At 43.6% G+C, this 16,682-nt stretch overlaps 1 protein-coding gene across 4 annotated transcripts in view; it reads left to right on the plus strand.

The window, feature by feature from the left end:
• Window positions 1-16,682, plus strand: part of LOC306807616 (contactin-4) — a 215,726-nt gene that overhangs the window by 118,441 nt on the left and 80,603 nt on the right. For all 4 annotated transcript variants that reach the window (XM_079317348.1, XM_079317347.1, XM_079317349.1 and 1 more), the window contains 2 exons: window positions 515-690; window positions 14,504-14,599. In XM_079317348.1, the coding sequence (XP_079173474.1) occupies window positions 515-690; window positions 14,504-14,599 (272 nt within the window). The remainder of the gene's footprint in view (window positions 1-514; window positions 691-14,503; window positions 14,600-16,682) is intronic.

The following is a 16,682-nucleotide window of genomic DNA, read 5'->3' on the forward strand; positions in this document are numbered from 1 at the left end:
CCACGGGTTCATGCTGCAAACACATCTCAGAGTGTCTCCCTGCACTCAGCAGGGGCTCTGTCCCCTGTCCCCTCCTTGCTCCATCCAGGGCTGGAATTCCTCAGAGCCCAATTTTCTTAAATTTATCAACAAACAACCAGAAAGTTGGGAGAGGGGAAAAAAAAAATATCCTTAGTGGGTTTGATGGGTTAGAGACCCTGTCTCAGGGACTTCCCCTTGCCAAGTGATTAATTCCAAAGAGCAGCACCACCAGCAACTCCAGAAGCATTAATCATTTCAGAGACTGAAATATATGTCAAGGATATTGCTCTTTCAGTTAAACACTGGAATATTTCAATACCACTCAAGAAATATGCTTTTTTTTTTTTTTTTTTTTTTTTTTGTGCTGTCTTTATTTTTATATTTTAATTTTAATAAGTAATCAGAGCCATTCTAAATCTTCCTTTGCTCACTCCAGGCTGTGTTTTTTTAAAGAGCCAAGGGCAGAGTTTAACTTTGGCTTTGTGTGCTGCAGGTGGAAGTTAAATGGCAGCAGCATTGAGGTGGGCATGGATTACCACTACAGCCTGCTGGAGGGCAGCCTGCTGATCAATAATCCCAATAAAAGCCAAGATGCTGGGACCTACCAGTGTGTAGCAACAAACCCCTTTGGCACCATCGTCAGCAGAGAGGCAAAGCTGCAGTTTGCCTGTAAGTAAGGAGTGTGATGGGAAAATTGGGAGCTGGGTGTGTTTTCCCAGTTTTTCCTGCTGGGTTGTGGGGTGTTGTGTTAATTTGTGGAGGGAGGAAAAGGGGAAATGTGAATGAGGACTAATCTTGAATTATATAGCTGGAATTGTGTGGGTTATACAGGGTAAAATGGCTTATTTCTTGAGGATGAGGTTAGCTAGCAAAGGAGCTGGCAAATGGGATCTTTTCCTTTCCTTGGGGAATTGAATTTGAAAATGTTCAAAAGGAGCATCCAGGTAAAATTCCTTATTTCTTGAGGAAGACATTGCCTAGCAAATGAGATCTCAGCCTCGGTTTTTACCTTTCCTTGGAGAATTAAAGCTTCAAAATGTTCAAGAGGAGCATAAATCTCCACAAGAGGTGAATTCACAGTGACAGATTTCACAAGTCCTGGTTTCAGGGGTGAATCAGGTGTGGGCACTCTGAGGGTAAAAGGGGAGAATGGGCAGCTCTGTGTTTATTTTGGGTTAAAGCACAGTTTCAGCTTCTCATCAGAAGCTGAGGATAAGAAAAGGCAGGATTTTGGTTTAATTAACATTATATGAAATTATGCAAACCCTTTATAAAGTGTGAGAGTGTGGCAAATGATGACACAGGACCACGAGCCATCTTTTTGCTCTTGTGGTTGTGAAGATGAAGGCAGAGAATAAACACAGGGGCTGGTTCATCCCTCACCTGTGTGATTCCCTGTGATTCAACTGGGAGTTGTGTGCAGGAATTCCTGCAGGAAGATCTTGCAGAAGCCTTCCCAGGCATGGAGCTCCCAGAAATGGGAATGATGAAATGAAAAGTGCTTCTGACTGACTGGGGAGAGAAGCTGATGTGCTCTAGCTACAGAAATGAGAAGATAAAAATGGCAATAACAGGTTCACACACTTTAGGGAGATGATTTGTAACGAGGAATAATGCAGAGGGTGAAGTCAGGTCCTGTGTCTCCCCATGTAGCTGACAATAAATTAAATTATCCTCCCCCTGTGACCTGCTGGAGTTTGTCCATGGCTGGAGGAGCATTTTCCCTGCCTCAGGACCATTCCCATCACTCCAGATCTCAGATGTTGAGGTGATTGCTTCACACACACCCCCTGTCCAGCAGGCTCTGCCTTCCAGCTCATGGCCATTCCCACTCCCAGCACAGCCCCTTGGCAGGGTCACAGCTTCCCAAAATCCCCAAATTCCCAGGACAGGAGGTGGCAATGAGATGAGTTTTAACTCCCAGCCCAAACCATTGTGTTACTCTGGTCCTGACAAGTGCAGTAGCCAGGGATTACCTGAGTAGAAACTCATCCTCCTCTCCCAGATCTGCTCTGACTGGTTCCTACCTGAGAAAAGTGGATTTAAAAACAATTATTTTAAAAACAAACCTTGTTCTTTTCCAGTCATGGTGGGGAACTGGGATAAATGGACACATTTTTGACCCCTGGGTTATATTTTAGTTGGCTAAAACATTATAATCATCCTAGAAACATTTGGATTAAAGTAAAAAACATTGAGGTTTCTCAAGGTGGGCTTTGACAGAACAGCTTTTTTGTCTTCTCTAATCAAAAGGATTGCAATGAGAATTGGCTGAATTAGGAAATACAGAATGATTTAAGTTTATTACAAAGGCTCTGCTTTAAGAATAAAAATGGGCATGTGAAGCTTCACCCTTCATCTGAGCAATCCCTTCTTTTCCAGCCTCATCATGTGCTGTGTGGTTTTTGTTTTATCTCATTTTTATTTCTGAGGAAATGACTGCTGGGTGTTTTGAGAACAATGGTTGGGATTTGAGAGTTTTTTCCCCTCCTTTGAAGAGTTAAATTGTGAATCTTGGGGCATCAGTAATGTGTGTTGTTCTTCAAGGGCTGTGTTATTCCTCTGTACCATTTCAGGGAAGATTAAACTGCAATGGAGCCATTCAGCCTCCTGTGGAGGGCAGGCAGGGTCAGCAATTTCATCCTTGAAATATGTATTTAGGTTACAAACTCATTATGATAAAAGTGCTAATATTTCCCTCAAAAAGTTGCTTTTGATATGTCCTTTTCATTTCAGATTTGTCCTTTTTCTCTTTTTTCTTCCTCCTTCTTTTCCCCTTTCTCCTCCCCCCTTTTTTATTTATTTTTTCCCCACCTTAGTTGTCTCTGAAATTGAACATATTTTCACTGAGTGAGGAATCTGCTGTGCCACAGTAACAGAATATGGATTAATGATACCCTAAGCCCTGTGCTTACAGCAACACAGGCTTTCAGAAAATAAAAAAGCTTTAAACTCTTGAGTAGGGATCTAATAATGGCTTTTCCACAAAGATCTAAGGAAACACAGCTGAACTAGATTAAATGATGTGCTTTTTATTTTAGGGGCTGGGGTTTAGCTTGGTGATTTTACTCACTATTCTGTGGTTTGTGCTGGGAAATAACCCAGGATCAGTCAGGAGTTGTGGCTGGGAGGAGGCACTTGGGGGTGAGCCCACCCTTCAGAACTGTGGCCAGGATTCTGCTCCCCTTGAGGATGGACATAAAGCTCCCATTGTTTTCTGGTGGCACCAGAGTTGGCCCAAACACCCCCAAAGTGATGAATTCACTGCTGGTTCTGCCTGCTCAGCTCCCTCCCCTGGGCACAGGATGAGCTCCCAGAGTGTCCTTGCCAAATTATTCCTGCTGCCCACAGAGAAATGCTCAGAATGGAACATTCTCAGGGGCTGGGAGTGCTCAGTCACTCTAAAATTCCCTGGAAGGAGCTGGTGGAAGGTGAGGGTCAATCTCTTTGAGGGAACAAATGACAGGATGAGAGGAAATGACCTCAAGTTGTGCCCAGGGGAGATATCAGGAAAAATTTCCTGCCTGAAGTGTGGTTAAATTGGAAAAGGCTGCCCAGGGCAGTGGTGGAGTCACCACCCCTGGAATTGCTCAGCCAGTGAGCAGATGTGGCACTTTGTGATGGGGTTTAGTGGCCCTGCTGTTTGCTCCAAGGTTGGGTTTGATCTTGGGGGTAGTTTCAGTGTCTGACTTATTTATTTATACCCACACCATGGGAAATTCTTCTCCAACCCCCCCTGCAGAAGCTCCTGCTCTGCCCAGCCCTTGCAGACCCTCTCAGGGCTGTGCATTTGGAGAGCTGTGAATTGAGTTTATTTCATTTTCCTCTGGTGCTGCCTGTCCCAGAAGGGCAGCACTGCTGCAGGTGGGTTCAGAGGCAATGGGACAGCACAAGGTTTCCCTTCTGTTCCAGCTCCCTGCTAAGGGATCCCAAGCTGTTGATGGGACAGTTCCTGCTGATTTACCAGCTCCTACAGGGCAGCATCTCTAATTAGAGACAACTTTGAATTTACTTTACCTTGCTGAGGCTGCAGTTTGTGTTTTACTGCCCAGGTTTTGAAGCCAGACAGTTTTACACATGTCCCCCACCTCAGGGGTGTCCAGGCTGTGTTTGTTCCATCTCCACCTCCACCAGCAGCAGCTGAACCATCCCAAGCACAGGACCAGCAATGACCCCTCTCCTCTCCCCTGGAGCCAGCCCCAGTGCTCACAGATGAAATATTCTCTCCCTGCTGGGATAACTTGACTCATTTTGGCCCTAAACTGCTCAGCAGGATTTGCAGTTTAACCTGACAATTCAGAGAGCTGCAGCCTGCTGGTTTGGCAATAAAGCCTCAGGGAGGAGCTGGGCAGGAGCTGCTGCCTTTCCCACCAGCACTGATGTTTGTCACATGCTGTTGATTTGGAAATGGGCATCCAAAGAGGAAAATCAACTTTGAATCAGAGCTGGTTTTCAGTCATATCATTGTTTTGCCCCCTGTTGTTACAAAAACTGCCTGAAAGCAATGTCTGCGAAGCAGGAGCTGTTGGAGAAATGGGATCCACTTTTCAGGGGGGTTTATTTGTGGGAGCCCAGGGGGGGGATGTTGATGTCCTTCCCTCTGCTCTGTGCTCTGAAATCCCCTTCCCAGCCCAGGGCCACTTCCCAGGAAGGAGATTCCCTTGAATCTCTAATTCAGCAGCTCCATGCTGGTGCTGTGGATGTTTTGAGATGTGCAGGAGGCTGAGGGAACAATCCCAGACAAGAAATGAGGCCCCAGGGGAGAGGAGGATGATGAGTTTGGAGGGAGGGCTCCTCTGAGGATGCTGGAGCATCACTGAACTGCCCCAGGAGGTTAAAAGAAAGGGGAAAGATCTCCTTGTTCTCTTCCTCCTGTCCCCAGACAGGTGAAATCTCTGATTTTCTGGGTGGAATTGAGCCTGGGCTGTTTCACTGTGTCCTCAGTGCATGAAGAGCAGGGTTGGAGGTTGGCAGCCTCCACCTGCCTTTTTGTGGCTTTTCCACCTGATTATTCATGGGGATCATCCTTGGGGGTCCCTTCCTGTTCAGGATATTGATTCAATTATAGGAACTCTTTTCTTTCTTCCTTGTTACCATGAACATCCTCAGAAGTGAAGGGAATCACACTGTTGTTTCTAAAAACTGTTCCCCACACACACTTTATTAAAAGAATTCATTTTATATATTTTTTTTCCAAAAATAATTGTTCAACATGAACTGGCAGCCAGGACCCAGCACTGCACAGTGCAAAGAGTGGCAGAAAATCCAGTAATAATGTGGTTGCAATGAGAATCCATTGGGGCTTTGACCTACCATCCCAAAATAATTTCACTGTGGTGGTAGAAAGAGAAAATTGCTCCCAGCATCCTACTGAAAAGAGGTTTTTTTTTTTTTTTCAACATTCCCATTGCCAGAATGTTTGCTGTTATATCTTTTTACAGGAGTAAATCCCATAATTTTCAGTGTTAGTTGCTAAGGAACACATTGTAATGGCTGCTCAAGTCTTTACTGCTGAACCCTCATTGCCCTCCAGTGCATTCATTTTATCTTTTTATCTTCTGGTGACTAAATTGCCAAGGAAGTCACTCTTTCAAAAACAATTAATAATGAAAACATCTGGGGGGGAGGGATTTACTGAATTCCAAACAAACAAACCCAAAATCCCAGGGAGGAATTTCCACAGGGATCACTAAAATCTGGGGGTTGATAAGAGATGATGTGTTTTAAACCTTCTGGAAATGCAGAATCCAGAGGGTTTGGGCTGGAAATTCAGGAGCCAGGGTAGATTTATCTACATTTTTCCCATTTGTTCCCACATCTCAATATTTCCCTTTGCTGAAATCCTGGCTGACCCTGCACAGGGCACAGCAGTGTGAGAGATGAGCTCCAACCTCTGCTCCTTCCCACAGTCCCTGATGGGTGGGAAACTAGGCTAAGCCTCATGTAAGCTCCTCTTTTCTCCTTTTTTTTTCCTTTTTTTTCCTTTTTTTCTTTTATTTTTTTTTTTTTTATGAATAGGCCCAAGAGGGAGTTTGCAGCAGAGGATGGATCTATAACCTACTTTACTTTCATCTGGGATAGAAGGACCCTTAAGTCAGAGCAGAAATGGAGGATTTTTACCTGCTTTGTTTCCCCTCTCAGGGTTATAAATAAGATTAATCCATTATTACTTCAAGCAGTGGCACTTGGAAATTATCAGTGCACGTTGTCTGGGAATCTCCTAAGCCTGCAGTTATTTGGGAAGTTATTTTGGTTTCTGTCTGGAAGGAGGGCAGGGAGGTGTTGGAGCCAGCTGAGGGTCACAGGTCACTCACAACACCACAGCTCCTCTTCTGCTTCAGAAATTCAGGGAAAAGCAAAGCACAGCCTTGGCATTTCCCCCCACCTTTCTTCCTATTTATTCATTTTGCCTTTAATATAAAAAAAAAATCTATTCAAAATGCAGATATTGATTTTCTTCTATCTAGGGGCTTTATTCTTAAAAATTAAATTGTGATGTAAGTTTGGGGTTTTTTTTTAAATGAACCCCCAAACATCTTGTAAAATCTGATTTTAGGGCAGTCAACATCTGCAGAGCTGTAGGTTTGTTTTCATGGCATTTTCTAATCAGTTTTCTTGGTTTGTATGGCCATTGGCTGGAGAACAGGACAAGAAATCAGGAGGTTTTGGTATTTGCTCTGTTATTAGGAAACTCCTGGTGACACCTCCTGCTGTGTGAATGAAATAATGCTCTTGACCTAGCTGAAGAAATAATGATGGTCCTTAGATGATCCTCAGGGGCTCTGTATCAATTCAAATCTGTGTTTTCCCTAAATTCCTGGAAATGGCAGTTCCAGGACCCAAAACTTGAGTTGGATTCTGCAGAAAAATTCCTGTTTCATTTGATGGGATGCAAGAGCAGTGCAGAACAACTTTATCCCAGTGGCTGCTTTATCTTTATTTTGTTTTTTTCTTTCCCTGTGGAAAGCAAAGCCAGGAGGATGTGGAGGATGGAGGAGCTTTAAATGTGTTTGTGCAGAGTTGTCCTGTGCTGGTTTCCCTGTCTGCAGCAAACAGGAGTGGAATTTCCTTATTCCTTAGGCCTGAGAGGAACAGAATGGAGAAATATCAACACTCTGAGCACCAAAATGTGAATTTCAACAGGGAGCTGAACTTCCAGACACCCCTGGGGATCTGAGGGAATGGGTTTGTTTGGGTTTTATTAAGTAAAGGGAAATTCTCCTTTAAAATATAAAACTTCCTGAGTGAGTTGATCATATTATCCAGAAAATCTGTGGCTGCCCCTGGATCCCTGGCAGTGCCCAGGTCAGGCTGGGCATTGGGAACAGCCTGGGACAGTGGGAGGTGTCCCTGCCCTGGGACTGGATGGGCTTCCATGAATTCTGTGACTCAGTGATTGTATTTCACATGATTTGGGGTCTGAATTTGCATTCCTGTCACTGCCCAGAGTGGGGAGGTGCAGAAGGAAACACTTTCAGTGCTCAGGTGTCCCCTGGAAAAGGATGTGCCCATGCAGGTTCTGCCAAAGTCATCTGTGCTAAAAAAGTGCAAACAGAGCTTTTTTTAATATATATATATATTTTTTGGTTTTGTTTTTTAATGTAGGGAAAGATAAAAAACTTCTGAGAGTGAAATAACCCCATTCAAGTCAACCCAAGGGGAAATGTCTGCCCAGATTTTCTAGATTAAAGTAATAAAATTTTCAGAGTCCTCAGCATTTTGTCTCAAGCAGAGGAGCTGCTTCAAAATAAATGTTTGAAATATTTCCTGTCAGAAGAAGGCAAACAGGCAGTTTTTATGAAGTGGAACATGAAGACAAAGAGGATTTCTTTTTTTCATAACATCACAGAGAAGAGTGGTTTGATTTTTTGGAGAAGGAAAATGTGTTCCTTGCAGGGATTTCAGTTTGGCTGTAAGAGCAGTGTGAGGAGGGCAGGGGCTGCCTGGGATCAGACCAGAGGGGAAATTTCAGCCATGGGGGGTGAAAAATCAGACTGGATTTAACAGCTGGGGGCCAAAGACTTGGGAAAATCCAAGAAATCCAAATTTTTTGGAAAAATCCAAAATTTTGGATTCTGAGAACACAGAGATGTCCAAGTCTAAGATGATGGAGAGGTCAGAGGTGTGAGTTAATGCCCTCAGAAAAATATTTTCCAGCAGGGATATGGGTGGGGGAAATGCCAAGATATTTACCTCTAAAACTTCTTTTTCCTTTCTTTTCTCCCCAGCAAAGTAGAAATCCCAGTGCAATTTCTGCTCTAAAGGTCAAATGAGAAAGCTTTCATCCCCAGACTTGTAAACTATTTCTCAAATCAGTGACTCTCGAAATTATTCATTAGAACACCAGCTCTTAAACTAAAATTCTATTAAGCTGTGTATCAAAGGGGTTTTATTCCAAGCCCCACAGCTCTCTTGTGTGGTCCTGCCTCACCAGCAAGGACACAGCCTGAAGAGCTTCATCTCTGAAAGGGATGGCAGAAAAGCCAGCTCTGAAAATCAGGTGCAGTTTTATAGAGTTTGGGGGTGGTGGGGGAAATATCAGGAGGAAAATCTTGTTTGTTGTGGGTTCCAGTCAGGAGCTTCCAGCCTTCCTCCCTGTGGCTTCTTCCAACCACATCCCAAAGGGATTGAGGTGCACTAGGATCTCCAAGACTGGTTTTATATTTATATGGTTTTATTTTTTTATATATATATTCTTAAATTCCCACCATTTGTAGCCAGTGGAGTGGGATTATCATCCAGTGCCTCCCCTGTCCAGGTTGTGAGTTGTGTCCAGGACATGAACCTGGGATCTGTTGGATGTGGAAACTTGTGCAAACAGGGTGAGAATAATTTGGGAGAGGGCATCCAGATATCCCTGAGGAGCAGGTTCTTTGCTCAGTCTGAACCAGGAGGGTTTCACCAACCCTTCCATCAGTTTTTTTTGTTGGAGGTGTCACTGCCAGCCTAATCAGATTCCACTGGGATGAGTCATGTGCTCTTTAATAAAAGGAATAATCTCATTGTCTTCAATTCCAGGACTGGATATGACCTTAAACATCACCCTAAATTTAAAATTGCTGGGATTATCTTAAACTTATAGAAGGAGTTTGAGAAGGCAAAGCCCATTATGATCTGTAAATCACTTTAAGTCATGCTTAAAAATTGGCTTTGGGTGTCTTGGCTGTATCTGGATATCCAAAGAGATTTCACATATAAAAAGGTAATCACACCTTACCTTTATCATTATTTCCTATTGTGTGGGTGCTTTAAAGTTCATTTAATATTAGTGAAGGTGGGGTTTTCTCCACTCCAGAATACTCGAAATTGCCAGTGAACTTGTGTTAGCTTTCTAATTTATCAGTTCCTAAATTACCAGCTCCATTTTTAACCATTCTATTTTCCTGTGCTCAAAGTACAGCCAAGTCTCAAGGGTGAAATACCAACCACAACCCCCCATAAAATACAAACAGGCTAAAAGAACACCTGAAGTGTTGATCCAAGGATTTGCTGCTCATCTTTGAAGCAGCAGTGTCCTAACCAAACCCAAAACTTATTTTTAGTGGCAATGGCACTAAGGCAATGCTCATTCCAGTCATGTCCAGGCTCATTGGATATCTCATTTTGTGGGAATAATGATCCCAGGGGATGCAGCTCCTGTTAACATCAACTCACTTGAGTGATATCAACAATGTGCTATCAAACTTGCTTTAAAAAACTCTCCAGGGAAGGATTTTAAAGTAAAATCCACTAACATTTTTTATTTTTCCAAGCCTATTAGCCTTGTTTTTCGTTGACAATTAAAACCCATTGATGTATAAAGCAGTGATTGATGTGTGTACGTTTTTGTCGGGATGTAATAAAAGCAGAAATCGTTTTATACCAGTTAAACAGGAATAATAGGTGAAAACAGCACTGACACTGCTTAGGAAAAAAAATCAAAAGCTGAACTGTAATGACAAAGGGCTCAGTAATGTGAATTTTTGACAGTGTGTCATTCAAGGCTCTGCACAGCAGAGCTGCCTCCCACATGGTACAGTCACAGAAATTGGCTTTCTAAAGGACATGCAGACACCTGCCACCACCAATTTGCATCATTGACTCTTCATCTCATTTGCTATCATATTTTTGGGGTGGTATTTTAATAGCTCCTGCACAGAGGGGTCTCTCCTAATTGCAGCACCGGGGTAATTACGAAGCGTTTTGTGTTCTATAAATAGGCACATGTGGAAAAAAAATCAAAGCAAAGCATGGAAAGGCTCCTCAGGCAAACAAAGCCAGCAAAACAGAGCTCAGCTTTTACAGAAAATAGGGATCTCTGTCACATCCCCAGTGCCCTGAGCCTGGCAGGCTCCTGAGGGAAGTCTGGGTGTTCCAGGGCATGCTGAGTTCAGGAGTTCTGGTATTTCCATTATTTCTGGTATTTCCATTATTTCTGATATTTCCATTTTTTTTTTTTTTTGGTATTTCCATTATTTCTGTTATTTCCATTTTTTCTGTTTTTTCCATTATTTCTGCTTTTGTTGCAGCCAGTAATGGGAGCCAAGGGGGTCTGTGGAGCTGCTCTGCTGGGGTAGGAGTCGCACCACAGGATAATCAGTGGAGCTGGGAATGATGAGGGCTGTAAATACAGAAATCTGAGGCCAAATTTTGCACTGACCTCACCTGATGTGACCTTGTTTGTGTGCCCATCTTTTGATGTCATCTAGAAAATATTTCTTTAAAACTTTGCTTGCCTAGGAGTCACTCAGAAAAAGAATTAGCACATTTCACAAAGCCCAAACCCAAGTCCTAAGAAAGGAGAACAGGCTGCAGTTTCTTTTGTTTTGCTTATAATTGAATCATCTTTGCTATAAGGACTGATTTTTGTAGGCAAAATTTGGGGAAATTTTTCATTACCCTGGACAACTTGGGTAATTGTTGCTGTGCAAAGCCATATGAGTTTGATTAAAGTTTCCAAATGCCATTTACTGAGATGAACTGCCCAGTCTTGAGGGGCTGTGGATCATTTATTAAACCCCCCAAAGGGTCATTCCATGCAGTAATACCCTGCCCAAAGTGAGAGGCTGGTGGGCTGACAGCCCCTCCTGGGCTTTGGAGCATTTTTGGGGATCTGTGTCAGCCTGGCATCACTTCCCAGTACCTGCTGAAGTTGTGGCACTGAACATTAAGGCAGAATTTTAATGGGGGCGACAGAAAAATCTCATTATTCCAGGCAAGGCATTCAAGTCCCCATTAAGGGCTGGGTGTTGGTGTGTGCATTGCACTCCAGTGCATTTCAGAAGCAGATGTCAAGGCTGTGAGCAAATATTGGCTAATTAAAACTCTTCTGAGGGTACAGTGAAGCACTCATCCTCTGAGATGTGCAGACTTTGTCACCAAAGTGAAGTGACTTTCCCAAAGTCATGCAGCTGCTTTTAAATACATCCAGTTGAAATTAAATAATGCATGCAACTTTCTGCTTCTGTGGGTCTGTTCAGCTTGATTTAGAATTGATACTGTCCAGAAAGTGTTGAAAAGGCACCTTAACTCACTCATTAAATAAGATGTGAGTAGCTGTATACACAATAACCTCTCTGCATTCCTATTCCTGTTGTATTCTCCTCTTGAAATCATTACTAATTGCTAATTACTTATCCTTCTCTAATGCTGGGCTTACTGGAGCTCACACAATATTTTTCTGTGCTCTTTGGAGTTCTTGGTTTGGTATTGTGAGAATTGTTGGCAGCACATTAATCTCCAGAATTGCAAGTGTTCATATTTTCTTCTTCAGTTTTTCCTTTTAATCTGATGGGTCTGTGGGTTTATTTGTTGAATTTGGGGGTTTTTAATGGGGCAAATAAAAACAAAGATGCTCCTCTGCTACCCAGGGTTTTTAGGTTTGAGGACAAAGTGATGGTGTTGTCACCACAAAGCTGAACCACCATCTGCAATTCAAAGATTGCAAGGTGGATCCCAAATGAAGCTCCTCTAATAAATAATAAAATCTTCATTATATTATTGTTCGTTCCCATTTAGGTGGTGTAAAACAAATCTGTGGCTTTCAGAAGGCACAGGCACAATCATCCTGATGGCTTTGATGAGGCATTAGCCTTTCTTATAATTATCTTAATCTTGTTATTTTACTCAGAGCCAGATTTGAAGCTTGCATGAGGCTTTTCAGAGCTGCCTCCTGATGGTTTGCAGCACAAGCACTAGTGATGAATGCTCTGCTTCATTTGCTGATTTCGACCATTCTTGCAGCATTTCCTAGATGTTCATCCAAGCAGAGTGTGCCTTTCCTGGTAGCAATCCTTTTCTTGTCAATAGTGATGTGAAAAATAGCACATTTATTCCTGCAGGCATTATTTGGGCTTTAGGCTGTTACTTTTCCTGCAGCTGTCCTCAGAGAGGATGGGATCCAGACTTGTGCCCATGTGCAGTCAAAATATATAAAAATCTGGGCACTGGCAGGTGGCCACAGAAATGTTACAGTGGTTCCTGTAAAATACAAAATAAAAGAAAAAATTAAAGAGAAAAATTTTAAAAATTGTATATTTTACAGAATTTAAGAATGAAAAACTATATCTCTTTAATTGATTTTTTTTTTTTCTGTCTTCCTTTTGTCCTAAACCAGAAAAGAAAGAGAAAAATGCCCCTTCTAAAAAGGGAAATGAAGCAGTGACAACATGGGATTTGATTTATTTAATTTTTTTTCTAAGTATGTGTGCAGAAAACATTTTTAAGAGAGGATAAAAATCAAGGCTCAGTTTTCCATCCTTGTAACCCTATAATGAGGTTCCTAGCAGTTCCTGCTGATAAATATTTATCACCTCTGTGTTTTCTCTGGTTCCCAACTGCACTGACAACAGGTTTGTAATTGCTAAACCAAGGCTCAGCTACACTGGAAACAAGGGGGGAAAAAGGCTGAAAATTGAAATGCAGGGAATTGTTAAGGATCAGAGGCTGCCAAAGTGATTCCATGTCTTGGTGCTCCCACAAAGCAGCTGCTGGTGACAAATCCTGGTGCCACTGCTGAGCTCAGTCACCTCCTCACCTCACTGCAAGCCTCCTGAATTCAGTGAGCAGAGGGAGTTTTTGTATTTCTGCTGTTCATGGGCCCTGAAGAGAGGGAAAAAAAGAGAGGTGGAAGGAGGAATTTAATTTAATTAAAGCCCTCTGTGGCTTGACAAGCAGCTGGTGCAAGAGGCTTCCTTGTGGGGAGGGAAGGGTCTCCACACTTGGGCTCCAGGGGGAAACAGCCTGGCTTGGGGTGGAATTGCTGCTTTGAGGCAGTAATCCTTCCTAAATTCATTCCACAAACCTGGTGCTGGGGTTTTCTCCAGTTGTGTCTGCTGCTGTGGGTAAATCAGCAGCTTCTCCCCCTTCCCAGCATTTCCAGCATTTCCTGATCCTCCTGTTGATGCTCCTCAGCCTCCTGCTGCCTCACATCCCACCCACATCCCCCAGCCCACCCTCCAATATGATATTTGATTTATTTAATTGTTGTTGGATGCTGCTGGGAACCAGGGAAAAAGCAGCCTTGAAGCCTTGAGTTTCTCAGGCTGCTCAAGGACATGAAATTATGACAATTTATGCACCTGCAGGGTGTGTGAGAGATGTGATGTTTTGCAGAAATCATGTTTTCAAAGAGATGTTACCTTCTTGGATCAATGAGTCTTTTCTGTTTTCACAAACTACCCTATATAAGTGTGGTGTTTCTTTAAATAAAGCTCTTTTGTGAGGTTATTGACCACCCATGCTCCTGGCACCAACTTTGTCGGGTTATCTTAAATAAGTGAAGCAGCTAATAGTTAAAAATGTTACTTATTACAAAGCACATCAGCCTCAAAAGGCAAGCAGAAAAACAATGGCAAAAGCAAAAAGCACAAAGGCAAATGGCAATAAGCACCAACTCTTATGTAGGATTTTCCCAACAAGCTGAGACACAAACTCACACCACCACTCCTTAAGCTATTAGAATTCCAGTTTCTTAACATGCCAGGTTATGTACAGACTATGCCTACAACTTGTCTTGTTCTATCTGAAAAATGTGAGCAATATTCTCACTACAGCTCTATTATGTCTAAGTACTGTCTACAGCCATGGTCCTGGAGCCTCTACTGAAAACATTAATATGTTTTTCAGCCTTCACTAGAACTCACATTGCAACTTTGGCATTTGAAACCTTTCACTTACTAAAAGCATTAGAGTTCACCCTAAAACTTACTAACTCCTACTTAAACGTCTGCTTTATGTGTGAGTGGTTTAATATCCTTCATCCAGAGGTTTTAATTCCATCCCTGCACTCTGATTTCTCTCTGAAGAATTCAGAGACCCCTGACTCACTGACTCAACACTCTTTCTCTTCTGCTTCTCCACTGCACGAGGGATTGTTGCATTACCCTTTATCCATTTTCACCTACGGCCAAAAATGCGACATTTCTCCATTTTTCCTTTCATGCTCCCCATGAGGAGAAGCCTCTGGGCACCCTTTAACAGCCTTTCCTTTGTCTCCTGGCAGATCTGGAGAGCTTCAAGACGCGGGCGAGGAGCGCGGTGTCGGTGCGCCCGGGCCAGGGCGTGGTGCTGCTCTGCGGGCCCCCGCCCCACGCTGGAGGTACGAGCATCCTTCTCTTATCCTTCTCTTATCCTTCTCTTATCCTTCTCTCATCCTTCTCTTATCCTTCTCTTATCCTTCTCTCATCCTTCTCTTATCCTTCTCTTATCCTTCTCTCATCCTTCTCTTATCCTTCTCTTATCCTTCTCTCATCCTTCTCTCATCCTTCTCTCATCCTTCTCTCATCCTTCTCTTACCCTTCTCTCATCCTTCTCTCATCCTTCTCTCATCCTTCTCTTATCCTTCTCTTATCCTTCTCTTATCCTTCTCTCATCCTTCTCTCATCCTTCTCTTATCCTTCTCTTATCCTTCTCTCATCCTTCTCTCATCCTTCTCTTATCCTTCTCTCATCCTTCTCTCATCCTTCTCTCATCCTTCTCTTATCCTTCTCTCATCCTTCTCTCATCCTTCTCTTATCCTTCTCTCATCCTTCTCTCATCCTTCTCTCATCCTTCTCTCATCCTTCTCTCTGGGCTCCTTCCCAGGGAGATGAGCTATCAGGGTTTTCAGGAAAAGGGTCCTGGTCATGGTAAAAGGGGTTGTGGTGGTGATTGGGGAGGCTCCGGTGGGGGGTAAATGCAGGGAAATGCACGTTGTTAATCTGAGTGTAAAATTCAGAGATGAACTCGTGGAAACTAAAGCAGTGTCTGCATATGCTGAAGAGCTGACCAAGGTCTTCTTGTGCAGCCTGTCTGTTCTGTGGCCTGGGTGTGGCTCCTGCTAAAAAGTTGAAGCTTGCTGGCAGAGCCACTTTTGTGTGTCGTTTTTTCATCGTTTTCTTTTTCAAACACTACTGGCACTATATTTTGTTTCCTGGGACTCAGGATATGTCCAGATCTCACAGAGTGCTGTTTGCTTCAAATAGAAAATACCAAACAATTCTTTCAGTTCAGCGCAAACTTATTCTAAATGTTCCAACTTGTGGCTTCTTGAGGGTGTGTGTTGCACTGTTCTGTTCAAAATGTCTTGGGGAGGGGGTGGCTCTGTCAGAATTGCTGCTGGATGCCCCTGGTGTGCCTGACAAGCCCCATGTGTGTGCAGCTGGCTCCTCCATCAGGGGCTGCTCCTCTGTCAGAACCACAGAAATCTTCTGTGTCCCTTTTAAAGAGATTTGCAATCCTGCTTTGAGCTCTGTCCAGCCTCATCAGCTGGATGGGGATTGTCTGTGCTGTTAGGCTGAGCTTATTGCGGAGACAGGAGAGGCTTGGGGGGCTCCTGGGCTCAGCTGCCATGGGCTGTGTCCCTCTGTCCCTCTGTCCCTCTGTCCAGCAGGACTGAGCCAGGGCACTGCCCATTCCCTGCCCAGCAGTGCTGCCTCCCTTCCTCCAAGGCAGGAGCCCCAGAGGGACACAGGAATTGTGCACATTTATCTCCTCAGCAAAGCCCTGCTCTGTCATGGCTCAGTTCCCTGTTTTGCCATAAGAAATCTCCTCCTTGTGTGGAGATGGAGCAGCTGGTGGGGATGTGAGCACTGAGAAGGGAATGGTTGTTCAGGTGGTTCAGGAGAAGGTTTGGCCTGAGTTTATTTACTGCTGATATAAAAAAACTAAATTTCCAGAAGGTGCTGGTGTTATTTCCAGCTTTGGTTCAGTAAGAGGGACAGAGCCTTGTGTGCTGACCAGGAGGTGAGAACGTTTCTGGCAATAATTTCCCTCAATCATTTGGGGGAGAGAGGACTTCCCCTGTGACCACCATCCATGACCTGCTCTGCTGCAGGCAGAAAATTATCCTAATTGCAGCCAGAGCCACAATTAGTCTGCAGTGACACTATCAGAGCTCTGTCTCAGTTAGTCTGAGCTGCCTGTATCACAGCCTGCACACAAAGTGTTTACAGCAAACTCAAAACAGGTTAATTCAGAGCACTTGTTCTGCAGGAATTAATCTGCTCTCTGCCAACATTTGCTTTTGCTTTTCCTCCCTCCCAAGGTTAGAAATAAGATGAGTTTTGAACATCCCAACTGCCAATTAATGCTTTTTGGTGATCATCACGTTTCCACAGCCCCAGAGCCTTCTGCAGCCCAGCCCTGGGCAGAGGGAGGTTCAGAAGGAATGTCAGGTGCTCATCTGGAATTTCCTGGGCAGC

This window comes from Erithacus rubecula, assembly GCF_903797595.1.
Source record: "Erithacus rubecula genome assembly, chromosome: 13".
NCBI lineage: Eukaryota > Metazoa > Chordata > Aves > Passeriformes > Muscicapidae > Erithacus > Erithacus rubecula.